This window comes from Carassius carassius, chromosome 17 (assembly GCF_963082965.1).
Source record: "Carassius carassius chromosome 17, fCarCar2.1, whole genome shotgun sequence".
NCBI lineage: Eukaryota > Metazoa > Chordata > Actinopteri > Cypriniformes > Cyprinidae > Carassius > Carassius carassius.
This window is the reverse complement of record NC_081771.1, coordinates 17,296,296-17,324,080: the sequence shown is the minus strand read 5'-3', so window position 1 is coordinate 17,324,080 and position 27,785 is coordinate 17,296,296. Positions and strand designations below refer to the sequence as shown.

The following is a 27,785-nucleotide window of genomic DNA, read 5'->3' as shown; positions in this document are numbered from 1 at the left end:
TTATTTTGTGTTCCAAAAAGAAAACAGATTTGGAATGACATAATGATGATATTATTTGAGAAAGTTATGACAGTATTTAGATTTTGGTTGAACTATGCCTATAAAATGTACACTACCATTTAAAGGTGCCATAGAATGGAAAACTGTATTTACCTTGGCATAGTTGAATAATAAGAGTTCTGTACATGGTAATGTCATACTGTTAGACTCAAACACCATTCTTTCCTTCTCTTTATGTAAATCTTGTGTGAGCAAAATAAAAATAATCCAAAATTATTTAAAATCTTTTGCAATTAAGATAAAGATATCGCTGACCCTAAACTGCAACGTCTGACTTTAAAAAAGTGTAAAAAGAAAAGTTCAAAATGCTTATAACAGCTGTATCTGGCAACACAGAGGTGCGACCGCGCCCTTACTCACAACTCAAGCCTCGTTCTCTCCGTCAGCGTCTCACAGAGATCATTTTTATACCACGGACGTTAAACATTCTTGCAAAATCTCTCGAAATCTGTATCTTCGTCTGATACAGGCTCAAACACATAAGGTTGGATGCCTAATCTCTCCAACGTTCATGCCGGACAGTAGAGATCTGTTTGCTGTGAGAGCTACTGAAATGAACCGCGCTGTGAAACAGCCAATCAGAGCAGAGCTCAACATTATTATTCATAACCCTTCCAAATAAGGTAATAACAGACCATTTAATTCTAGGGACAAATCCCAGGGTTGTAAATGGACATGTAAAACCATTTCTGGAGAATTTTTGCCTTTACCGAAGCCACATACCTTCTATGTAGATATCAGAGAAGAGTTTAAAATATTATATCAATGCATTCTATGGCAACTTTAAAAGTTTGGGGTTGGTACGTTTGTTGCAATGTTTTTGAAAGAAGACTCACCAAGCCAGAATTGATTTGATCAAATAAAAACAGTAATATTGTAAAATAATAATTGAATTTAATTTTTACATGACTCCAGTGTTTAATGTCACAAAACAGTTGTGCCATATTTGTTAGGAATGTATAAAAAGAAAGGATAAAAACAAAGTTCAAAAGAACAGACTTGAAAATAGAAATATTTTGTGATATTATAAATGTCTTTACTGTGTATTTTCATCAGTTTGTTGAATAAAATGTATTCATTTCTTTAAAAAAGCCAAACTTTTGAAAGGCAGTGTAATACTGGACAAACTTAATGGAATCCTTTTCCAGGCTGCTGTTCACATTACTGATGAGTGGTTTTTTGGGCTGTGTTTGTGTTGTATGCCCATGACCCAGCTATTGGCCTATTGAAAGAGTTTAATTACCCACTTGCGAACAGAAACAACTAAAAAGACAGATGGCCCCTCATACTAACTGGGCTCCCATGTCTTTGGCTACACCAGAAACCTCCTTTTCTCCACATGCCTTAGTGAGCAAGCGAGCGACCCTAACTCCTCCCCCACCCCCTCTGAGCCCACATCAACCTCTGAAATTACTGAGCTGGTCCAGTCATGGCCTGGCAAGAGGGTGGGGACAGAGTTGGATGACTTGGATGATGATTTCTTATCGGATGATCCATGCTCGGATTTTGAGGAAGAGGAGGAGGGGGAGGATGAGGATGATGATGATGATGATGAGGAAGATTTCTGCAGAAGCTCCGGCAAAGCTGAGGACCCGTTTTATGATCGCTCACCATTGTTCAGTGTAGTAGGAAGGTTGGTGAGGTTTCAGGAGCATGCTGGAAAAAGGAAACTAGCTCTTTCACACTGAGACTGGGTTGTTCCTTTTAAACTGCCTATTGCACTCACACAAACTGCAAGGTGTACACTGTAATGTATATAGAATATGTACACTTAAACTTGGAACATTTTGCTTGCATACTGACAGCGCTTACATTTATACACAAACACATTACTGTCTAAACATCTCTTGAAGTATAAAAGTAAATACAAATGTTATTGGCCTACAGTAGAGCTATGAAATAAAAGGACTAGAGACAATGGTTAATTTGAGATTTTTATTTATTTATTGGAAATTATACAGAGATCTCTGTTGATTTTGGTGTCTGGGTTTATGAGGTGGAAAAGAAAGCCTACTTGGAAAAGAAAATCTAAAAATGTAATAATATTCTAAATATACATTTTAAAATCATATAAAATCCATGGTGTCTTGGCATAATATTTATTATTTATTATTATATAATATTATATTATTATATTATACAATTAATCTGTTTTGTTAAATTTGAAAAACATTTTTCGACAAATTAATGTTATGTGGTGTGATCTAAGATGCAGAAATAAAACCGGAAATAAGATATAGAGGAGACCCCTGCAGACCCTCATGGCTTTGTGTCAAGGTGAAAAAGTCTATTAACATGTTAAATGATTTGACATATTTATGAAAAGGTTAAGTTATTTTAGGCTGTAATGGGTTGGTTCAGGTTATGTAATGCGACACACACACACGCACAAAAAAATATTTATGAATTAATAATTCATGATGTTTGTCCTAAAATACTTTCCAATAATTATTAAGATGTGCATACTTTTTATTTAATGGTTACACCTTATGTCATCTTGTGGAAACAATATGAATACATTTCTAAGAATTGAGAGCACGTGTTTTAAACAAAAAAATTCAAATATTTTTCTTTTATTTGCCTTGGCACCTACTATTTGTCAATGGCCCTTGTGGTAAATCTGTTTGTGATGTTGCTGAGATCTCTTGAGGAGACAAAGACAGGGTCTTTGGTCTGATGAAAAATCTGTGTAGAAAGTCTCCACTTGATTTCCATCTCATTGCTGTAGGAGAAACCTCTACAATGTTAAAAAGATGTGATTTGTCTTTCCCATGGGAAGAATTCCTGGATTTCAGTCAGCATGTCTGGACTTTACCCCGTCTTCCCCCATTATCATACATTTGACTTTCATCTGATTGCTGCAGACACACACCTTGAGCTTCTGGGTTCCATTTCGGCCAAATGATTGTGATAATTGAAATCAGAATTGGCTGGATGTCAGCGGCACCACCCAGCGCAGCTATGGCTCTCACATCACGCCAAGGTCTGTGTCCCAGCTTTACATGCACCGCATCACTTCTTCAAAGGGGGCCGTCAGCTTTGAAGTGCTATCTCCAAACACTCATATTAGCTGTTTGTTTTGTGTACCGCAGAAACAAACAAGACCAGATTTCCGTTACATGGCATGAATGTCTGATGAATGAGAAAATAGCTATTCATCTAATGACTTACTAATTGGTTCCCGTAAATCAGCCGCTTGGTTACTCCGAGAGTTCACATATCTCAAGATGAAAGAGCTGGTTTCTAGCACAGCTGTCTCTCTTCTGGGCATGTGAGATCATATGCCATATTTTTAACCTTTTCTGTGAGATTTTACTTGGAAACCTTTGATGAATTGGCTTACTCTTTTAAGTTGCGCTTGTGCGATGCACTGCACATTTATAAAAGTATGGCCACTTCTTTGCAGTATCTTATTTACTTTTATTTTGGGGGGATTTGCTAATGGTATTGTCTGTTCACGCTCACAGTGTCCAGTACTGTTACATTTTATCACATCGTTCACCATTTTTGTCACAAGCATGCTTTTTTGTACCTTACCAAACCCTCTTTTTTGTTCAGCACTGCCGTATCATTTAGTGTCTACATGTGGAGGATGGGCAATGTAGTGCTTGATGGTAGAACCAAAGTTAGGGTCTTTGGATTTTAAATAAACAGTCATATTTCTGGTTCTGATTATGGATTATCCAAATCCAAATACCCTAATCATTCACTCAAAAACAGACTGAATCACAAACGCTGTTCTTTCATGTAGTCTGTACATTTGACACATATAATGAAGTCCTAACCTTTGAGACCACTAGGAAAAATGTTGTACATTTTTAATTTAGCAAATAATGTTAACAGTACAATAATTTGAGTGAAAGGGTGAGCTGAGCAATTAACATGATTTTCAGAAAGTTTAGTTACAAAACATCTTGTGTGGAAGCAAGAAAACTAGACCTTTAATACAAAATGTACTTTTATTCAGTGTTACACATTTGCTTAATAGTGACCTGCAGTAGAAATAGTATTGAATCTTAAGTATTTATTTACTTTTATTTCTATATTTTATTTACACTACTGTTAAAAGGTTAGGGTCGGGAAGATATTTTATTGTTTTTGAAAGAACGTGTGCTCACCAGAGCTGCATTTATTTGATCTAAAATACATTAAAAAAAAGTTTCAATTAAAATAACGGTTTTCTATTTGTGTAATGTATTTAAAAATTACATTTATTCTTGAGATTGCAAAGCTGGATTTTCAACAGATGTTACTCCAGTCTGCAGTGTCACGGGATCCTTCAGAAATCATTCTACAACAACAACTTTAGAGCTGTAGTGTACATTATATTTTCCAGAATCCTTAACCTTTCTTCATTTTGTAGTTTTAAAAGAAAAGTAATCCTCAATTTTCAACGTGGTCTCAGATTTCACTTCACTTCAATCCCATGCTCCTTAAACTTACCCAAAATCTTATACAAATACTCACACCTTCCTGTACATATCATGTACCCTGATCTGTGAGGAATAATCATGTCCAGGGCCACAGCAGTGCCTGCTTGTGTCTGTATGTTGCTGTATGTTATGTTTGTCCTGTTTGCTTTACAGTCAATCCCTTGGAAACACATTTTCTTCTTCCCTCTCTCCTTTAGGGCATTTGTGTATTTGAGTAATCTGCTCTATCCTGTGCCCTTGGTCCATCGGGTTGCCATAGTTAATGAGAAGGGAGAGGTCAAAGGTTTCCTCAGAGTAGCTGTACAGGCAATATCAGGTAAGATTAGGACTGCAAGTGTCTTTCAGAACCTACTGGTGAGTAGAGGGACACGTATTTCAATGTATCTTTTTATTGTCTAGTATCAAAATGATGAACCATTTTAAATGAATGGTGTTTTTAAAGATTAATTTCAAGTTTGATGATAGTAGTAATGCAAATGTAATATCAGGGGAAATGAACATGCAACATTAAATATTCAATTTAAAAAAAAAAAATGTTTATATCGGTAGATGTATCTTTAGTTTAAGGGGAAATAATTGTATTTGGTGTTAGAGAATGTGTTTAGACCAGAGGGATATGCGTGTACAGTATGAAGGGCAAACTGTGTGTGACTTCTTGAGGAAGTGATGTGAAGGTGCTCTGGTTTTTCCTCCAGCCGATGAAGAGGCACCAGACTACGGCTCTGGTGTCAGACAGTCAGGCACTGCCAAGATTTCTTTTGAAGACCAGCAGTTTGAGAAGGTATTAACATTATAACACTTATAAAGAAGCAATTTCACAGAAAGGGTAGACCAAGCTTACCAGCTTAAATTACAATGCTAGTCCAGGCTGCTTTTTACTGGCTTTAATGGTTTTTTCATGTTAAGCTGGTTGACCAGTATGATAATAGCATTTTAAAGATGCTGAGAACCAGTATTCAGAACACAACGCAGTTCCTATGGTCCTATAAAAGTGTAATTTAATTAATAAAATGTAAATTATTGAAAATAATGAAATATTAAAAAGTCACGAACATTTGTATAGCCAATATGAACCTTTTTTTTAGTTAAGCTAGTTCGTTTTTAGTGGATTTTCAATAAAAAAATTTGTTTTCTCAAAATTCTATTCTTAAATTATAGTAAAGTCATGGGAAAAAAAACATGTAAATTCATTGGCCAAAAGTGTGAGGACCATAGCAACGTACACTTGTGACCAGCTAAGCTGATCTTGTCTTACTTACGTCAAGTGTTTCTCTTTCCTGTTGAGCAGTTCCAGTCAGAGTCCTGTCCTTCTGGTCTATCACGTGCTGCTGTCTCTCAGGAAGAGCTGCGAATTGTGGAGGGTGAGGGCCAAAATGCAGAGATGGGACTGTCAGCAGATGAGGTCAACAATAATACCTGTGCAGGTAAGAAACATTAAACATTCTGAAACATATTAAATGAAAATTGTGTTTGGGATTGGTATTTTTTTAAATGTCTTATGCTCGCCAAGGCTACAATAATTTCACCAAAAACACAGTAAAAACTGTAATTTAACTTCTTATTAAAAATTATTTCTTATCACATTTATATATTTATTTTTTTATAAAGCTTAATATTTTTTTTAGAAACCATGATTTTTTAATTTTTTTTAAGGATGAATAGAAAGAACAGCATTAAAAAAAAACATTTTTGTCTTTAATGCTTCTTTTGATCAAATTCTTTTTTTTTGCTGAATAAAAGTATTAATGTTAGTCTGTGTAAGTAATAAACATAACTTTTGAGTTTGTGTTACTAACGTCTGCATTTATATGCCAGCTCATATCAGCTATCCCTTGGAGCTTTCATATTTCTTTGACTTGACATCTTTTCATTCGTGTGCTTTTCATAGCTAACCCAGAGGAGCTGGACAGCCCTGTCAAAACTGGTCTTGATGGCATACTGGACGGTGCTCTGGATCACTTGAGGATTGGAGAAGTCTTTACATTCAGAGTTACTGTGCTGCAGGCATCAAGCATATCCGCAGAATACGCAGACATATTCTGCCAGTTCAAGTACGTTCCTCTGTTCTGTTCTGAAGTCTGTTTTCACTAGCGGACATTTGTCATTGTACTGAATCTAAATTTATGCATTTAGCAGACGCTTTTATCCAAAGCGACTTACAGTACATTCAGGCTATACATTTTTACTTATCATGTGTTCCCGGGGATTCGAAACCCCCAACATTGCAATGCTCTACCAATTGAGCTACAGGAACACAATCTAATTTACTTTCATTAAACTTCTCGTTTGTAGTTTTATTCACAGGCACGATGAAGCGTTTTCCACAGAGCCATTGAAGAACACTGGACGTGGTCCACCACTTGGCTTCTATCATGTGCAAAATGTGAGCTTTACACTAAAACACACAGTACCATGTCACACTGATTTTATTAGACTGAGGGTAAAACACTTGTTTTTCTGACTTTTCAGATTGCTGTGGAAGTGACTAAGTCTTTTATAGAGTACATAAAGACTCAGCCAATCGTGTTTGAAGTGTTTGGACATTACCAAAAACAGGCTTTCCCTCCGCTCTGCAAAGATCTCATTAGGTAGATCCAGGCTATATATTTATTATTCCCAACTCTGATTAATACATGCTACTAATGTCTGGATTTATCCATCAAATATACTGTAATGACAGCCAGATCTTTCTTTTTTTCAGCCCGCTGCGCCCATGCAGACGACAGTTCCCAAGAGTCATGCCTCTTTCCAAACCAGGTGAGGGCTATGAATATTTATGACCATATTTTATGAACATTAAAATGCTATTTGTTCTTTAAATGGGACATCAGATGCCTATTTTCCACAAGTTGGTTTGATTCTTTAGGGTCTTCATTGAAAAGCATACTTTTTTTTTTATTTCTCAGTGATAATGTAAAACAACACAATTTTTACCTACACCATTTTTTTTACAGCGAGTCATTTTGGTGCATGTCCCTTTAAATGCTAATGAGCTCTGCTCAACCCGCCCCTCTCTTCCGTGAGGTGATGAGCAGTTCTCATGATACTGTTAACTTTAGCTGCATTCGTGACAGAACTCGCTAACTAGCACATTATTAGGAAAGGTGAATTGCAAAAATTCATGAAATAAAAAAACGTATACTTATTTCTCCTGTAGGTGAAGCTGGATCACAAATGATTTGCTCGAACCATAGACACATTTAAGTAAATTGGGGGTGGGGGGCATTCTAATCACTATATGGTGGCTGTGTAAACACTCTGCCAAGCAAACACACATTTATGTTCGAACACCATGTAAAAGTGAATTTTGCATCTAATGACCCCTTTAATGTCTCCTGCCAAATTACAGGCTGAAGCTGTTTAGCACATATTCTTGGCTTCGTCCTTTGTGTTGCCTGTTTTATGTTGCTATTTGGGGTCCATGTGCACATGTCACAGTTTTATGTTGTTGGTGGTGGGTGTAGCAGCAGATAATGACACCCCTCCTGATCGGGAGAAGAACCTGGAGCTGATTCGCTACCTGCTGCCAGAGGTCTTCAATGGGACTCTGGTGGACTCGCTGTCAAGCCACGCCCTCAGTGCAGCAGGCGTGGCTGTTTCCTACCTCCTTGAGGGGGAGGAGCAAGCCAGACTGCCGGCCCCGCCCTTGTCTATCTGTTCAGTAATAAAAGCACAGAAGCCGGGTCTGTAATGGTTCTGAGTGCCTAAGGCCAAAGGATGTCCCTGAAACTGAACCTCTGGTCTGTCTAATGCATGAACAATACAATACAATATAATATATAATATAATTTGGTGATTAAGAAACGTTTCTTATTATCATGTGGGAAATATTTGTGCTGCTATATATTTGAATGGAAACAGTGGTACATTTTTCATGATTTTTTTTGATGAATAGAAAGTTCAAAAGCAAAGCATTTATTTGAAATAGACATCTTTAGAAATATTTCTTGAACACCAAATCAGCATATTAGAATCATTTCTGAATGATCACGTTACACTGAAGACTGGAGTAATGGCTGCTGAAAATTCAGCTTTGTCGTCCCAAGAATAAATTACATTTTAAAATATATTAAAATAAAAAAAAACTGTATTATCAAATAAATACAGCCTTGAGTAAGTATAAAAGAAAATCTTGAAGAACTTTATTATTCCAAAGTTTTGACCTTAATTGTAAATTATTCCAAAATATACAGTACAGACCAAAAGTTTGAACACACCTTCTTATTCAAAGAGTTTTCTTTATTTTCATGACTATGAAAAGTGTAGAGTCACACTGAAGGCATCAAGGGCTATTTGACCAAGAAGGAGAGTGATGGGGTGCTGCGCCAGATGACCTGGCCTCCACAGTCACCGGATCTGAACCCAATCGAGATGGTTTAGGGGTGAGCTGGACCGCAGACAGAAGGCAAAAGGGCCAACAAGTGCTAAGCATCTCTCGGGGAACTCATTCAAGACTGTTGGAAGACCATTTCAGGTGACTACCTCTTGAAGCTCACCAAGAGAATGCCAAGAGTGTGCAAAGCAGTAATCAAAGCAAAAGGTGGCTACTTTGAAGAACCTAGAATATGACATATTTTCAGTTGTTTCACACTTTTTTGTTATGTATATAATTCCACATGTGTTAATTCATAGTTTTGATGCCTTCAGTGTGACTCTACCTTTTTTATAGTCATGAAAATAAAGAAAACTCTTTGAATGAGAACGTGTGTCCAAACTTTTGGTCTGTACTGTACTTGGAATGTTTTAAACCGAAAAATAGGTGATGTTTAGACAAAGTGTCCACTCATTTTCCCCATTTCACTGGGAGTCACACAAACTCACTGCATTGACAGACTGAAGGACTCTTTGTTCCAGGGATTGTTTTTGGGCCTGTTAATACTGTGTGTGGGTGTCTGTCTTTTTCTCTCCCTCAGCCTCTCCATACAAACCTCATCAAGCAGATGGACAATTCTAGCCTTTATCTCTGACATCAGTCACCAGAAATAAACTGATGAATACTACTGGAATAAGAATGAATCAGTGCATGAGTAAAACTGGTTGTTCTGTCACTTGAAACTGTGCTTGATGATGCAGTGGTCCCTAAAACTCTGCGTTATTCGTTTTGGGTCATTATAGGTTATTTTTTATTCGATTCTTTAGACGGATCATATTTACTGGTTTGTCTTACAGAAAGACAAAAATGAAAAAGATTGTTTATAACCAGTATTCATAAGTATATTAATTAAGTGTGATTTAAAGGAATACAACTGAATATTCTGTATTAAAAAAAGTTTTCATCATTTTTTCCCCCCATATATTGTAAATTAATTTGCACTGGGGCTGTCAGATGACTGCACAAAAAAGCTTCTGAAGCTGTAGTATCATGCTATCTTGTTCATGTAAGTTCATGTAGAGAAGTAGAGAAGTTTGATTTCCTTCATTTAATTTTATATCTTGTGTCTACTTGACAAAATCTGAATGATTATTGTGTATTGTTTATAAATCAAACAAATGTGGTTTTTTTAATTCAACTCATTTACTCAATAGCCATCATTTGAATTCAGAAGACGTATAATATAGCGTATAAGTAATAGGAATAACTTTCATGATACAGTACTACCTTTATGGTGGTTTTTTTTTTTTTTTTTTTTTTGTCATTTTGGTGTTTGACAGCCCTAGCCCTAGTCCTTGTTAATTTACTTTTACATGGAGAAAAAAAGTGGCCAGAATATTCTTTAGAAATTCACTTTTTATGTTCCAACGAAGAAGCCTTTTATTTGAGCAGACGTTTAGGGATTACTGTAATTCACATGACTTTGTTCATCTTAACAGCAGTGTGCCTTTACATCGGACCCCTGATCTCCCACTCCTGCTCCTCTCTAACTGTGGTCTATTTCTCCTCTTATACTGTGATCCATATCTTTCTCTCTACCTGTGGAACTCTAGCATCCCTCTCATCTGCCATTGAATTATTATATCTTTTGGTCTAGGATTAACTCAATATTGATTCGACTCTTCTTTTTTCATTCTTTCTTTCTCTGTTTCCTGTATAGTTCCTGCCACTAAACTGACAGCTCTCACTCGACCCACGGCAGGACCCTGCCACTGTAAATACGACCTGATGGTCTTCTTTGAAATCTGTGAGCTAGAGGCCAATGGAGAGTAAGTATCTTTTCACTTCAAATTGCCGTCTGAGTAGAATAGACTTTAAAATCGATTACTGGGGCTTGTGAAGGTGATTGAATAAATTTGTCATATGGTGAAAAGAGTCTAACATGTCTAAGAAAGATCAGTTATTTTACATACTATTTAATTAACAATAAATAACTATTGTATAATGGTTAAAAAAAATCTATAGGTTTTGTAAACCCTTGTACATGCTGTGTACAGTTTCTATGTTAAGGAAACTGTGACAGTGCTGGTTATTGTACAGTATTTGACACATATCTCTCCCTTCCAGCTATATCCCAGCCGTAGTGGACCACCGGGTAGGCATGCCTTGCCATGGCACATTCATGTTACATCAGGTGCTCTTTTATTCCTATTTCTATCCATTACCCTTTCCCTTGTCTCATACAGTTTTTTGTTTTAACAACGTGGGAAGTCGTGGCCTAATGGTTAGAGAGTCGGACTCCCAATCGAAAGGTTGTGAGTTCGAGTCCCGGTCCGGCAGGAATTGTGGGTGGGGGGAGTGCATGTACAGTTCTCTCTCCACCCTCAATACCATGACTTAGGTGCCCTTGAGCAAGGCATCGAACCCCCAACTGCTCCCCGGGCGCCGCAGCATAAATGGCTGCCCACTGCTCCGGGTGTGTGCTCACAGTGTGTGTGTGTGTGTTCACTGCTCTGTGTGTGTGCATTTCGGATGGGTTAAATGCAGAGCACAAATTCTGAGTATGGGTCACCATACTTGGCTGAATGTCACTTCACTTAAAGAACAAAATGATTATGTAATAACATAAAATAATTCAACATTTACATAACAGGGCATTCAAAGGAGAGTCACAGTCACCATAGTACACGAGTCAGGACGAGATATTGAGTGGAAGGAGGTGCGAGAGCTGGTTGTAGGTGAGTTTGGCCTCAAAATGAAAAGCTTATGTGTAAACCAGAGCAAAATTTGATCATATTTAACAAATGGGACGCATTTTGTGTTTGACAGGGCGCATCCGAAACACGCCTGAAGCAGATGAGACAATCATCGACCCCAATATTCTCTCTCTCAACATACTGTCTGCAGGATACATCCGACCCGCACAAGATGACAGGTACGTTCCCAACCATAATGAGTATGTCAAGACATCAGAAGGCAGTTTACAAATTCTCATGTGACTTTAACACAAAACACAAGACATCTTGAAAAATATGCTTGTCATTTTATATTCAAGAACACTTCCATAAGGGAGTTTTATTCTTCTGTCATGAAGCCTTTTTTCTCCACACTCAGTAGCAGATTTTCTTCACTTTGGCTGTTTCCCACTACACTCTTTTTAAGACCAGGGCCCCATTTCAGTGATTGCTGTACTTAAAACGACTCTCTCCTCAGCCTTGGCTCATGATCTGAGAGCTGGAGCCAAGCCTGTGACAAACAGTTCTCTGCACAACTTTAAAGAGATGAGTTTTTGCCAAATAGCAATGAGTCAGTGAACCAAACCTTCAAAACAGCTCTTAAAGGCCTGTCTCAAAGGAGTGATTCAGAATCAAACAGCACAGCCACAGTGCCAGCCTTAGATAAAGACAAGAAGTATATTCACACTTTTATGTTTCGTTGCACAAACATGCCATAACTTGCTGCATAGTTGTGGTGGCTGACAACTGGCACATCTTAGTATTGCCATATTGAGGCTTTTAAGATTCACGAGAGCCTGCACATTACATGGGGTTTGGGAGAGTCTGATTTTCCAGTTAAAAGGGAACCAAAAAGAAGTCAAAACAAGAAAACTACACTACCATTTAAAAGTACCATTCAGAAGGGTCTAAATGATTTTTTGGTCTTTTAAAGATAACAAGGCTGAATTATTTGATCAAAACAAACTCTGTTAACTATTTTCTATTTTAATATATGTCAAAGCTGAATTTTCATTGGCCATTACTTCAGTCTTTTGTCTTGGTGTTAGTTAAAAAAAAAAAAAAAAACGAATTCTAGGACAATTTAAAACAACAGCATTTTATTGAAACAGATTTTTTTTATGACTTTATAAATGTCTTTACTGTTAATATTAATACTTCCTTGTTAAAATATATATATATATGCATTTTTTAATTGTAGTGTAAATAAACCGGGGAAAAAAGTTGTTTTTGAACGATAGCATAATTGAACTGTTTAGGATTTGGCTAGCTATGGTCGTAGCTCCAAACAACTTGGTTTGTGCAAAAAAAAAAAAAAATTATCTTACTGATTTATGCACTCTCCGAAAAAAAAAGGAACACAATCTTCCACTGGGGCAGTACACTTTTGTACCCTTTAGATAATATGCACAATTTAGGTAGGAATACAGTATACCAATATGGACCTTTTAGGTACAAAGGTGTGCCTTTTGAAAAGCATTGGTACCTTTATTTCTGAGAGTGATGGTACACAGATATAATTAGCTTTGATGCTTAAAAAGTCTTAATGCAACTTCTCAACACATATCTTTTGTAGGATTGTATGTAATCATTGCGGAGACATTGCAGCATTACCAGGGGGTCAGGATGTTTTTAATGCATCGCTTGATTGACAGACCAATCCATGCAGCTGCTCTTTTTCTGTTTTATAAACTTATAACAATCATTTCCTCTCCCACTGAACGTAAGACACAATGTGGTTTTATTATCCTTGATGAAGGAGGTCACACTTTATTGAACCAACAATCTAAACATATTAATGAACTATTTTCAGAAAGACAGGGAAATTGTTCTCTAGTTCACCTCCTTGCTGGCTGTGCAAGTCTTCCCATCGGATGCTGGTCTGCATTTGTGTCCATTCTCATTTGCTCATTCCATTCACTCTGTCCACACTCCACTGCTCAGACTCAACTACTCGCTCACTGAACCACACAGTGGATCGAGTTCTTGGCATCTCTGCTAGTCACCATCACGTAGTTCTGATCTGCATGTTAAGACTTATTTCAGAAGAATGTTTACCATTTAAAATCAAGAGAAGCTAATTTATTAACACTTCACTAATCAGACCCATCATTAACATTCTCTCATCATGATAGTCACTGTAAACAAAAGGTCTAGTTTCTCATGTCATGTTAGTAGCCAACCAAAGCATTTTGTCATCTGCAATGCATTACTTGGACTTTACCTTAGATGGGCATCAGATATCAGCATCCAGACTTTGCAAACATGAAATAAAGTCAGAATCTTTTAGATATATTATCAGATGTGTTCACCTGAACCCTACTGAAACAAAACCCCATAAAAGAGTCATTCAAACCTTCCATTGCAAGCAGCAGTGACCTCTTCTCCTGCGATTTAACCACAAGTCCTCACTAGATGTTCCACACTACCTATAAATCATCAGAGCTGGATTCATGCACCAATGCAAAGGAACAAGGACAAAAAATGTGACAGGAGAGTTGTGCAGAGGTTTTGACAGACACATTATATTTAAATAACTGGAAACAAGCTGATGGGCCTCCACACAAGATTTTCTGATATTTCTCTAGTCCACTAACAGAATGTTGTTTTGTGTTTTTCCAGACAGTTTCTTGATTCGGACATGCCTAGGTATATTACCTTCAAATCCCTTTCCTCTCACACATACAAACACACACACACACACACACACACACACACACACACACACACACATAATGTGTATTTTCCATCCTTGTATTTATATGGCCATCTGTCCAATCAACCTCCATCGTTCTTTGCATCATTTTTTTTTTTTTTGGCTCTTAAATACTGCTTTTTCTGCGTTCTTGTTAGTTTGCCTATTTATTTTCTCCTTCCCACCCACTGTTTCTGAACATGTGAGAGAATTTCAATCTGGTTTCCATGGAAATGCTTTTGTGCGTGAAGCTTCTGTTTTGTATTGTATGTTTTTGACATTTTTGGCACCTCTAGGTAATTGCATGGCTTGGCTTTTGTATGGGCTGCATTTTAATCATTTGCAGGAGGGGTGGTAGAGATCATAGTCACCTTCCCAGCTAACGGGAATGTGTTAGAACTTTGGCTAAAGTTCTGGCGAGGTATTCTTAAAGTGCTGTCCTTAATGAACAAATGTTCTTTCAGTAATGTTAATAGAATGTTTGTTTTAACGTTATCTGGTCTTTAATACTATTCTCAAAACGTTACAAAAAGGTTCATGGAACTTTTCAAAAAAAAAAAAATGTTTTACTGGTTTCAGAATGTTCAGAGAACATTTAAAGGTTTGCAAAATGATAGAATGTGAATAAATGTCTCCTCAACATTTGCATAACCAAACTGGACATTTTGAAAACATGAAACAAATTTGAAACATGACAATTAATTATTTTTAACTTTATAAATAAATGTGTATTCTATGTCAATCAGTCACACATTCTTCCAGTTTAAACTATAAGGATTAAAAAAAAAAAAAAAATCACTCTACCACACACAAAGTCCCACATAAATTTATTGCTCTTGCTCAACAAATTAGGTGACATCTCTTAATTAAAAATTTATGGTTTCAGTTAAACTCTGCTGCAAACAGATCAAGTTCCATCACAAATGTCAAAGCAACACCGTAAAACACAACTTTGCCTGTGTGGGGCGATAACTGTGGGCCAGACCACACACTGTGAGCTCTGTATTGTTTATGGGCGGGAGGGCTTGCTCCGCTAACTTTGGTATTAATCATGAATCTCTGAACAAAATTAATGTTACATTAGTCTACTGAGATTTACAATCTCGTTCGAAAAAATGCGTTTAGTCATGGTTATTGACAGTTAGCCTCTACTGACATTCTCTGCTCATGATTAGCTGTTCTTTTTACCACTAGGGGGCAGTGTTTCTTAAGAGATTTTAAACGCTGTTGCCTGAATGACTTTGAGCAAACATTTCTAAAAGCTGCTTGTTCTGCAGACTGTAATTATCAAATCAGGACAACTATAACTCCAGTAATTAGCTGCTTGTTAGTAAATATAAGGTTAGTGTATTGGAACAGAAGGGTATGAGAGCATTGTTATTATCCAGATCTGTTTTTCTTGTTGTGTTGCCCAGACTGCAATTATCATACTGAGAATTTTATCATAGCCTACATTCAATTCAACACTATTTTCAAACTGTTATTGCAAAAGTACAGTTTTTAATATTTGTTTCACCTATACAAAAAAAAAAAACGATCTTGTTAAGTTTATTACTAAAACTGACAGCTGTGGCTGCTATAAATTTCTTGTAAAAACTGTGGCAGTGTTTCCAGAATTACAGGATGGCATATTGGTGCCTGTATATTTTACAACTATTACAGCTGTATATTTTATTAAGTGACTTAATGTTAGTATACCAATCTATTTGAACAACCAAAATCTCCTTTGTAGCTACTTTAAAATGTACTTATAGCCACCATTATAATACAGGTGGTACAATAAAAAATACATGTTGAATCAGTTCATCATAAATGGGTTGTTCATAAAACACAGTCAATACTCATATATTCAGTATATTCATATATTTAATACTCATTAACAGGGTCATACAAACAATGACAAAACACCATCAGGGTAACACACGGCACTAAAATAATACAATAAACATTAACTAAATAACAAAACATGTAACGTGCAAAATTCACATTATATTATGTACAACAAAACTAAGAAGCAAAGCTATTTAAATTAAATGTAGCGATGCATGACTTTTTAATGTTTACCATTTAAAATATATGGTAATTCATAGTTACTTCCCTAAAACCGTGGCAGTTTTATAGTAAAATGACATGTAATTCAATATTAAAAAATGTATTTATTTAATAAATGTGGTAAGGAAAGGTACGGGTAAACCAAGTTACAGTAAGCATTTTTACAACAGTATAAATTACTTTTTCATAATTTGACATAAAGAGCCTAACAAATTCAAAGCAATAAAAAAATTGGGAAGGTAAAAAGACCTTAAAGCATTCAATTTTATTCTTAGTATACACTTGTCTTCTTGGTAACTGGTATTAGCACCCAACATCCTCCAATGTAGTTCCTCAGAGTTTGCAGGGGAGTTAGTACTGCAGTGTCTCTCCCATTCATGTTGTCACAGAAAACGTTTTAATTTCCAGCAGCCTGGGTGGCAGAGTTCAGCAGCTCCACAGTCCATGCAAGCATTACCTCATTGGTAGCATGCTTGCTTTCTTACCCCTGTGCAATGAACAGTTCTTCAATATTATTTAGGTCCTCAATGCAAGCAGAACCAATAAACTGAGAAAGAAATGTCTTGCTATCTATTTTGCCAAGAACATGAGTTATAGTTTGAATTGGCTGATATAAGATATTTAAGGGAAAGAAATATTGAAAGGGAAGTTAAAATAACAGGAAATCTCTTTTATCATGTGTAAATGGGAGGTGGAAATTATCCTCACAATCCCTCATGTTGCTTGGTATGCTAAGTTTGATTTATATGGTTGTTTGGGAGTGAACAATAGCATCAGAAATAGTTTGGTTGAGTGTCTTTTAAATCTAATCTTTATGAGAAGGTCTGTGTTTTTTTCCTAACCTTTTAGAGGTACACTTTGTACACACAGCAATTGTGGGGTTGGAACTAACGTATGTACCATATGTAACATATTTGCATATATCAATTTCATAAACTCTGTTGCAGGACAGTTAATTTTATATATATATAAAATTACTAAAAGAAAGTATATCAAGGTTTACTTGAAATATTTTTATACTGTGTATTTATAAAATTAAAATGAATAAACTATTATACAAATTGACAGTGAACTTTGTAAATGTATTTACCAAATATATATATATATATTTTTTGGCAGAACAATCCCTTTTAAGACCTCAATAGAGTCAGAAGTGGGATGGTCTTCTTTGGACCTTTTCCATGATCTCAAACCCACAGTGACCCTTGAAGTTCTCCCACATTGTTTCATAAATTTTTCATCACTTTTTTTCTCTCTCTCCAATTTTGAATGACAACCTTAAAGCTGCCTACTGGGTCATGCCGGTCCATTCACTTTAACACTCAACATCACAAGCTCAATCTATCGCATACCTCAGAGAAGCTCGGCCCCTTCTCATACACTTCTGACTCAGGCATTTGGGAATTTAAGACTCTTCCCAGGCCGAAGGCCAGAAATATCTAATCTGTGATCATTTGGGCAGGTTATGACCTGTATTCATCAGAGCGAGGGTGGGTATGCTGGAAGTTCAGCAAGGCGAATATAATTTATGAGTAAGATGCAACCCATACTATTTTAATGTAGTACTTTCTCATGATATAGTATAACTTCAGGGCCAATATTAGTTCATTTGAGGTCTGTGAGACCATAACACTGTGGATGTGAGTTGAGAGAAGATGCAGTAACATCTCTCGAATTGTTATATGCTAACAACCAGAGACTGTAGTTTAATTCTCTATACTGTCTCACCTATGATTCTATCATTGATTCTTCCCTTTCCACCTAAAGCATTTCCTTGGGGATTTATCTAGGAATTTGTGTCCCGTTGTATCTGGCTCCTTCCTCTAATGATCATTTCTTTCATCCATCATTATTTAAATTAGACTTTTGTATTTTTATTGATAACTGTCACTGATTTACACATCATTGGTGGTGGTATTCATATCTAGTGATGAAGTTAAAGTGTTTTTTTTTTTGCATGCATTTATATTGTCTCCACTCCTGGTCACCATTTTTAAACACTTAGAATGTCTTAGAGTGTCACTTTAAACAATATGATCTGATTTATCAGATGTAAGTGCTTTGCCTAACAAGTGGCTGGCCGTATTTATTATGTATTAAAATAGCATTTAACAATAACATGAAATTATAATATTGGAGACTGTGTAAATTCTACTTGGTCTATGAATGAAATGATATCTTTAAGGGTATTTTCTACCGTTAATCTAGGATATTCTACCGTTTTGAGGCTGCTTGGGATTCATCCATGCACAACTCTTTGCTGCTTAACCGTGTCACTCCTAATGGAGAGAAAATCTACATGACTCTGTCTGCTTACCTGGAGGTAACCAAGGCCATTCACTTATTTATATGGGGGGTGAGAAGTTCATTTGGGAGAGTTACAGACCTACATGATTTAGTTAATTTAATGAACCAAACAGCCCACAGCGTTTGTAATGGTTGAATCAAGTACATATGTGGAAAAATAGGCAAATAGCAGTAAACTTTGAGGCTCTATAGAGTGCAACAGTGCTTGCCTACTTTTAGTAGTGGCCCTGTTTCTGTGAAGTATTTTTCCTATTCACTTTCCACAGACATGACATAAAAAATAAAAATAAATAAAAAAACTTGAATAAAGAATTCTATGATGTTATAAACCAAAGCGGCTCCTAGGTTAGTCAAAACATTACTGATTATTGATTTAAAGCAAGTAAATCAGATAAAATGACTCTACTTGATAAAAGATTCTGTAAAACATTACAAATGATGCAATCAGCGGTGACTGATTTTGAGTATAGAAACTATCTACTTGTAGTTTCTTAGAAAATATTCAATTAACTTACTTATTTTACAGATACATCATATACAATGCACTCAATAAACAGCATTGTAGGTCTATTATATATAAGTTACCATTCAAAATCAATTCACCTTTTGGGACCTGACTGTTGCACTATAGATGTTGTTGTTCTTAATCAAGCTATGGTTATTTAAAGCACCATTTTAAATTGAAAGGCTTACAATGGTTTGCTCTTCCCAGATGGAGAACTGCACACAGCCCACAGTGATAACCAAAGACTTATGCATGGTGTTCTACTCAAGAGACGCCAAGCTCCCAGCATCTCGCTCCATCAGGAACCTCTTCAGCAGTGGCACCTTGAGGCCATCTGAAGGGTACAGCTGCTTCATATCACCACACAAGTCCTTTGCAATGTTGCTCTTGTAATTTAAGTTACCATATTGGTTTTTTTTTTGTTGTTTTTACGTTTAGAAACCGTGTAACTGGTGTGTATGAGCTCAGTCTGTGCCACCTGGCTGATGCAGGTAGCCCAGGTAAGACAGCAGTTACCTCGTGTGTGTTTCACTGAGGATTTATGGGATGCTGGGCAATTTAGGTTTTAGGGGGTTCTGCTGTTGAAATGACACCTGAATGTGCAGGAATGCAAAGACGACGTAGGAGAGTGCTGGATACGACGGTGGCATATGTGCGAGGGGAGGAGAACCTGGCTGGCTGGAGGCCCCGCAGTGACAGCCTCATCCTGGACCATCAGTGGGAGTTGGAGAAAATGAGCCTCCTGCAGGAGGTGAGAACATCTCGTTATTTGGGTTTTAATGTGATGCAGAATGACAAGAATGTGTCATAGCAGCTCTGCTGAGAGGATCTGAGAACTCATTTCCTTCTGTTAGGTGGAGAAAACCAGACACTACCTCCTCCTTAGGGAGAAGCTGGAGTCCACCCTGCTGCTGGGCCAGGAGTCGCTGCTGTCCTGCGGGAGTGAAGATCTAACCGAGTCCTCTTACCCATCCACCCACCTGGGCCTGGGCCACAACCCTTGCCCCGGCCCTGACACACCCAGTGAGAGACAGAAGGAGCTGGCTGCAAAGGTGAATCAGTAACTAACATGAAATGATATATAAAATTAAATAAACATACATGATAATAAGTATACACAATTATCTCTTATATTTTGTAAAATATGTTTTGCAATTCTTTCCTAAATTTTGGCGCCCCAATTTTTTTTATATCAATTTTATATATTTTACAGTATGTTTACTATTACAGTATTTTTATTTAATAGTTATAAAATGTTATTCTATGTATATTTGACCATTATAAAAATCTAAAAATTTGAAATACTCAAAAAAAAAAAGAATATGATATTCACTTTTGCAATCTTGTTCTCTTATCACCTTTGTCACCAAACCACTTTTAAAGTGGTAATTCTAGTTTCTAATCTAACTTGATCTAATACTATAAATTGCTGTAATGTTCAAAATAATTCATAAACAGTGATCACAAAAAGTTCTTGTCGATGAATTTAACATACCCTTTTCTGTTTGTCCTAACAGTGTCTTCGTTTGCTTAACCACACCTTTAACAGGGACTACAGCCATGTGTGTGTTAGCGCCAGTGAGAGCAAGGTGAAGATGCTATTTAGAATAATTTACACTATTTACATTTTTTCCTTCTGTCAGCTATCATATGATACAGTAAGATGATTTTAAGAGCTCAGACCGCTGAGAATATACTGCCTTAAAAATCGTTCAGGTTTCTGAAAACATAAGACAAGCGTTTTTACTATTGTTACAGAAATGTTTGTGTGAAGGTGTATAGTGACTGTTGTCTCTGTTGTAGTTGAGCCAGATGTCAGTAACTCTTTTGAAAGACTCTGCCTCAGTGTGTGCTGAAAACACCCTCACCCCGTCCTCCACATGCCCCTCATTGGTGGAGGGACGCTATGGCCACAATGCTGAACTCAGGTCAGTACTTAGGGACTGCTGTTTCATTTACACAAACCAAGCGGAATTGAAAAAAAGTAACATTTCTAAGTCTGCCATTGATCAGAATGACAGATGGTCCCGTTCTAAATTCATGCTTTTGATAAAGCTAATGCATCAAGTTAGTTTGAGAATCAACCTGTAAATGAAAGGGATAGTTCACCCAAAAATAATAATTCTGTCATTAATTAATCACCCTCATGTTGTTCCAAACACATAAGAAAACACAAATTAAGATTTTATTGATTCTGACCCTGCACTACAGCAAAGCAACTGACACATTAAAGGCCCAGAAAGGTAGTAAGGACATCATTAAAATAGTCCATGTGATATCGGTGGTTCAACTGTAATGTTATGGAGTTGCAAAATGACTTTTTGTGTGCAAAGAAAACAAAAATAACTTTATTCAACAAATTGTTCTTTACTGTGTCAGTCTTCATTAGCGAGACTAGCACGAAGCAGTAATACTCTGATGAACGAGCGGTGAAGAATGACACAGAAGAGAAGACATTTTTTAATAAAGTCGTTATTTTTGTTTTCTTTGCACACTAAAAATATTCTCGTAGCTTCATAGGATTAAGGTTGAACCACACTGATCTCACATGGACAGCCACAATCTCATACTGCTAGAAATTGTCCTTACGAACGAAGGTCTTACGAGCTTGGACATTCGTGTGAGTAAGAATTTTAATTTCTGGGTGAACTATCGCATTAAAATAGGAGAAATTATTTTAACATTAAGAAAAATCTTTACATGTTTTTAAATGTGTCAAAATATGCCAAATATTGTTCCAAATGAAATTCTATCAAACTAATAGTTGCATCTATATTCTAATTGCTCAAATGCGCAGACCCCCAACACCTCGATCTCGTGCTGTCAGCCCCATCCCTGACTCTGAAACAGAGGGCAAAAAGTCTCCTCATGAATCCAAATCAAGATCCCACACTTTTGTGCCAGACATTCAGGAAATCCGTGTCAGGTAAAACCGATGTTATCTTACATTTGCCTGAATATGAAATTTAAGATTTAAGGAATTTGCCTCTTAGGCAGTTACCTTATTTTATTCTTGCAGCCCAATTGTGTCAAAGAAAGGTTATTTGCACTTCCTGGAGCCCCACAGTAATGGCTGGGTTAAGAGATATGTGGTGGTGCGCCGGCCTTATGTCTACATCTACAACACAGAGAGAGACACAGTGGAAAGGGCCATTCTTAACCTGTCCTCGGCACAAGTGGAGTACAGCGAAGACCAGCAGGCCATGCTGAAGGTGAAACATCTACAATTATATATTCTTTTATTTTTGAAACAGTCAGTCTCTTCCAAAGCAACACATTGTGAATAAACCGACTATTTATAAAGTGTATTTCGCCTTCTGAATACCAGGAGGCCATGCTGTAGGTGAAACATCTACAAATATATATATATATTCTTATTATATTCAATTTTATTGTTTTTTTAAGTCAATTACTGTTAAGGGATCTTATTGTGAGAAAATCTACTGTTTATAGACTGAACTGTAAACCAGTGTCTGAATGTCAGGAGGCCATGCTGAAATTTTTAGTTTATTTTATTCCAAGGCAACAGATTTTCAGTAAATCGACTGTTTATAGGCTGAACTAATTTAATGTCTGTCTAAACTGCAGACCCCCTTCACATTTGCGGTATGCACAGAGCATCGTGGGATACTCCTTCAAGCCAGTAATGATAAGGAGATGCATGACTGGCTGTATGCCTTTAACCCTCTGCTTGCTGGATCTATCAGGTACAGTAAAGCACATATCTAAGCCTTTTAAAGACCTGTCATACCAGTAATTATTCGACTTTCTCCTTCTTATCAGGTCTAAACTGTCCAGAAGAAGAGCCGGGCAGATGAGGTTTTGAGCCCACCAACTCTTCGAGGACAAAAAAACACAAAGGACTAACCTTGTAAATAAGATCTACTGACAGATCCCCCAGTTTGTGTGCTTAATCAACTCCCCGACTCTCTGTTTCCTACATGTGTGTACCTGCACCTGCCCACACTAGCACCAACTGTGCACCTGTATCTTAAAGGCCCCTTTGTTGTGCATCTACTGTGGCCTAAATATTCAACTTATAGCACCAAGAGAACAAGCTAACTACTTTATTGGGGTAGAGATAGTATGCTTATGTAGTCTTCAGCAACATTTTAGAAAGCTGGCGATGGGAATTTCTCATTCTGAAGCTGTCAACTCATGCAAACACATCTGAATTAGTTATGGTGAAGAGTGACGTCCATAGCTTGGGTTTATGGGAAAATGGATCACATTGCCTTGGGTTACTCTGTGGGTTTAAAGTGATAAAACTGCTCAGTATTTAAATCAGCAGACCATATGTTTATTCATCTCTTGGCTATGGAAGATAGAATTGATCAATGATACGCAGTTCTTAGCGAGGAACAGATGAATCACATCATATTATGCACTTACTCTCTTTAAGTGCAGTTCTTGGACACGATACAACCCATCATAAATACTCATATACCTTAATGTTTCCCTCCTATGGCCTTGAAATGCATAAAGTTTTCAAAATAACCAGGATGCATTAGAGAAAATTTGGATAAGGAAAATGTTTGCATTCTCATGTCTCTGTATGAGAACAATTATAAAGATTGGCCTATTTTTGTTGGAGTACTGGTCAGTAGATTTATCTCAAATGTACCATAAACCAGTCTAATATTTTATATAAAAAAATATCAGTATCCCCAAATGATCTTATATCTGTCTAATTTATTTTTAAAATTTCTATTAAAGTTCTATCTTGTTAGGTGTTTATTTAACATGTTTTTATTTATTTCAGCATGTATTTATTGACAAAGACTGTAATGTTTTTGAAGAAGTACAGTGCAATTTCTGCATATGGCACTTTTTTATCACAAGATTACTGACCGCACTGCTCTCATTTCCCCCGACACAGCAAAATGCATTTTGGGAACAGGTTAGAAGTGAATAGCTGGGATAGCTGCTATTACATGTAGATTACTTGAATTTAACTTTTTAGATATGTTAACCAGGTATGGTTAAGAAAACAAACATGCTTTTTGCTAAATTTATCAGGTTGAGTAAAATCATCATCCTTGCCCAGACTCCTAAATGAGTGTTTGTACAGTGGTCAGTTTTGGAAAATGGAGGGTTTAGAAGTTTGTTAGAACAAATGAAATGTACAGTACTGATGAGTGATGAGATATGATTTGGTTCGGTTTTTGTTTTACAATTTCCATCATCTTAATCCCTGTGCACTTCTTTAACAGGGTGAATGTCCACTCATTGCTACCACCCTTTCACTTTGTGTGTAATCATTCCTGTGCACAGGCAAAAACAGTTTTAGATTTGAGTTTGCATATTTAGTTTGCATATTGCACTTGCCCTACATTTGACCAGGTTTTGAGATTTCTAAGCGTATCTAAATGGTGTAAATCAATTTTCTTAACTGATTTCACTTTAAAATGAACAAAACAGATCTATTTCTTCTGCCAGAAAAAAAAAGCATCATCATGTACTCTAGAAATAAGCCCTGCTGCTGTCATTGTTCCAAGCATTGTTCCGACAGGCTTTTACATGCAACACAATACATTTTAAATTCCATTTTCTGGTTTTGAAGTCATCTCAGGTATGATTGTTCAGCTAAATGTCAAAAGGCTTAGGCTGTGCAAACCCCATCAAACAGGCTACCGTCTGTGTTGAGATTGCTGATAGCTTTTTAACTTCAGCCAAATTACTGTTTTTGGAATATGAAACCACATTTTTGAGTTAAATAAGTTATATAATACCAACAGCTGTGATTTAAACACGGTTCTGTGGGTCAGACCTTGACTTTATCATTAGACCAGAAGGCTTAAATGTGGTTTGGGATGATCCTGCAGGTTACCTAAGACAAGCTTTTCCTCCATACCTGCATATTTAGAGTGCAGATTAAACCTGAGGTTCCTCCAGGGCAGGATTCAGGCATATCCACATGACTGAGGCCAGCCAACCTTCAGTGCATGCTGAGTATAGCAAGAATCTGACACTGAACTAACCTTTATTGAAAGGCTTGACCTGTATATGAATGTACGTCAAAGATCTACATTTCTATTTCCAAAACATAGGTTTCTGTTTTTATGAAAAAGTGAAGTTCTGCTTGTTTGTAAATGCGGAAAGCATATCCTAAAGGGATTCTCAATGCCTGAAGGTTCTCGGTTTATAAAAAATAGTTAATGCACTTTTTTGCAATTTCCATGTGTATAACTCACTTCACTTTCATGAGCAGAGTAATATAAGCAATGCCACTACTTTTAGAAAAAAAAGTGTGCATGTTAATAGAAATAGCGGGTGCATTTTTGAAATAAGTGAGAATAAATTTATTTAAAAATCTAGAGTTAAAAAAATCACTTTCAGTTTGAGTATGCAAGCAAATGTGTATTGTCTTGACTGTTTTTTTGTCTGTGTACCTTGTAGAAAGTAATGCGGAGTGCTGAATGGTATTCTTAATGTTATAGCCTGTGCTGTACCATTTCTACAAGCAATTTGTTTGTTTCAAGGCTTAAAACATTGCATTCATTTTACCATCTCCCAAAATGAAAGAATGAATCAGTTCTCATAAATCAACACCGAATATTTGTGTGCTTCCATTCTCCTCGTATGCACTCCATTCATAAACATTTTTTTTTCTGTCGTTTTCTCTGTTTTACTTGCCTTGTATATAAACATGATTGCTGTGAATGGTGTAATATGCAGTTGTAACAGGTTTGTATCATCTTCAATGGGCAGTAGTTTAATGTCTCTTTCTGAGTGTTGGAATTATGAGTCAAATGTTGTGTACACTTAACACATCATCAGATATGAAATAAATGTGGAACTTATGCAACACTATGAATAACTTTTGTGTGTGATTCAAGTCATTATTTTATGCATGAGAAAAGAAAATCTCAAGTTGAATGTATCCCTGATTTTATACATAAAACGTATGGAAGCCTCTTTGCATCATGCAAAAAAAATAAAAAAAATAAAACTGGTACATTTTGGCGACTCATTTCACAACTCGGACTAAATTTGTATGTCAAATTTACAAGATAACATCTCAAAATATTTTTTCTTCTCAAAATTGCAATTAAATTTCTCACAACTCTGGCTTTTTTTTCTAAGTTTACATCTCATAATTTTTATGTTTTCTGTTGGAATTCTGAGGGGTTTTTTTTACTGATTTTGTCAATGCAAACAAAAATTCAGAATTGTGAAATAAAGTGTCTTTTATTTTTGTATTCCTTGCAAGCTTTGATTGCATTACAAGTTTACATAAAAATAGAGGCCTCAATGCAGAATGGTAGATTTAAAGGGAGGGTTCACACAAAAATGAAAATAATATAATTAATTTATCACCCTCATGCGATTCCAAACCTCTAAGACCTTTGTTCATCTTCGGGACACAAATTAAGATATTTCTGAGGAAATTGAAGAGCTCTCTGACCCTCCCATGACAGCAAAGACATCGTTTAAAGAATCCATGTGACATCAGTGGTTCAACTATAATTTTATGAAGAGAATATTTTTTGTGCACAAAGAAAACAAAAGTAAGGACTTTAAACAACAATTCGTCTCCCCCCGGTCACCGCGGTGCCGTTTTGGAGAGTATCACGTATTCTGTGTCAGCAGCACCATGGGCATACGTTGTTTATGTTCAGATCATAGCATATGCAATGCATCGTGATAATCTCCAAAATGGCACTAGGGTGACAGGGAGGAGACAAATTGTTGAATAAAGTCATGTAGTATCATAAAATTATGGTTGAACCACTGATGTCACATGGACTGTTTTAACAATATCCTTGTGGTAGTACCTAGTGGTAGTACCCTTGCTGTCTACGGGAGGGTCAGAGAGCTCTCCGATTTCATCAGAAATATCTTAATTTGTCTTCTGAAGATGAATGAAGGTCTTATGGATTTGGAATGACATGAGGGTGAGTAATTAGCTTATAATATTATTTTCATTTTTGAGTGAACTATTCCTTTAACATAGTTCATTCCGATTTTAAAATAAGTATTCAAAGGTCCACTGAAGTGCTTTGAAACACGCAGCATTGTTCTGTGTGTTAACGTCATTTCAACTGAAATAGGAAGTCAGGGCAGGACATATCAAGCAGGTCCTCCACTTTTTAAAATATCCAATAGCGTTTAGTTAATATCACGGTTGTAGGATATTCTGTGCGCAGTTGGGTGGTTTGAACTCAGCTGGCCTATTTCTCCAGTTACAAAGAACTGCAGCTACTCCAGAGTGAACATGTCAAGTCTCAATGTTTATTCGTGTGAATATCCACAAAATGTGGTTTGGAGTTATTAACGCACAGCAATACCACACAAAGGAAAAACAGACTTTAAAGGAATAAAGCCAGGGAAACTCCGTATCAAACTACTATGCTGGATGCTGTCGAACTGAAAACTTTTGCGGATGCACCAGACAAGTCTTGACAAGCTCGACTCGCTCATGCGTGAGGCAGGGAATTTTGTACAGCCGCCCCACAAATTTACACAGGAAATTTGTAACTCCACAAAATGTCCAGCGACTGGTGCTACAAGCTAATCTTTAGGCATTTCTGGTAACACAATCAGTTTGGCCACAGGGCGGATGTATGTGTTGCCTTTAATGTCCACTTCAGCAGCTCTGATTGCACCATCATCATTTGGTAGGACTCTGGTTATCTTACCGACAGGCCATTGGGCTCTGGGAAGTTGGGAATCTGCAATCAAT

General features: G+C 36.6%; 1 protein-coding gene across 16 annotated transcripts in view; it reads left to right on the top strand.

Moving 5' to 3' along the window:
- LOC132161241 (kinesin-like protein KIF1A) overlaps positions 1–24,853 on the top strand; it is a 60,333-nt gene extending 35,480 nt beyond the window's left edge. For 4 of the 16 annotated variants that reach the window (XM_059571170.1, XM_059571166.1, XM_059571169.1 and 1 more), the window contains 24 exons: positions 1,382–1,693; positions 4,691–4,809; positions 5,168–5,274; positions 5,782–5,917; positions 6,382–6,544; positions 6,786–6,876; positions 6,963–7,081; positions 7,195–7,250; positions 10,526–10,634; positions 10,933–10,999; positions 11,459–11,543; positions 11,635–11,740; positions 14,163–14,189; positions 18,496–18,610; positions 19,307–19,440; positions 19,538–19,599; positions 19,705–19,850; positions 19,954–20,151; positions 20,617–20,688; positions 20,903–21,027; positions 21,897–22,025; positions 22,119–22,311; positions 22,688–22,806; positions 22,883–24,853. In XM_059571170.1, coding sequence (XP_059427153.1) covers positions 1,382–1,693; positions 4,691–4,809; positions 5,168–5,274; positions 5,782–5,917; positions 6,382–6,544; positions 6,786–6,876; positions 6,963–7,081; positions 7,195–7,250; positions 10,526–10,634; positions 10,933–10,999; positions 11,459–11,543; positions 11,635–11,740; positions 14,163–14,189; positions 18,496–18,610; positions 19,307–19,440; positions 19,538–19,599; positions 19,705–19,850; positions 19,954–20,151; positions 20,617–20,688; positions 20,903–21,027; positions 21,897–22,025; positions 22,119–22,311; positions 22,688–22,806; positions 22,883–22,925 — 2,833 coding nt within the window. In that variant the 3' untranslated portion in view covers positions 22,926–24,853. The remainder of the gene's footprint in view (positions 1–1,381; positions 1,694–4,690; positions 4,810–5,167; positions 5,275–5,781; positions 5,918–6,381; positions 6,545–6,785; positions 6,877–6,962; positions 7,082–7,194; positions 7,251–10,525; positions 10,635–10,932; positions 11,000–11,458; positions 11,544–11,634; positions 11,741–14,162; positions 14,190–18,495; positions 18,611–19,306; positions 19,441–19,537; positions 19,600–19,704; positions 19,851–19,953; positions 20,152–20,616; positions 20,689–20,902; positions 21,028–21,896; positions 22,026–22,118; positions 22,312–22,687; positions 22,807–22,882) is intronic. The other 12 variants (XM_059571176.1, XM_059571174.1, XM_059571172.1 and 9 more) reach the window with 7 other exon arrangements.
- The last annotated feature ends 2,932 nt before the right edge of the window (positions 24,854–27,785 follow it).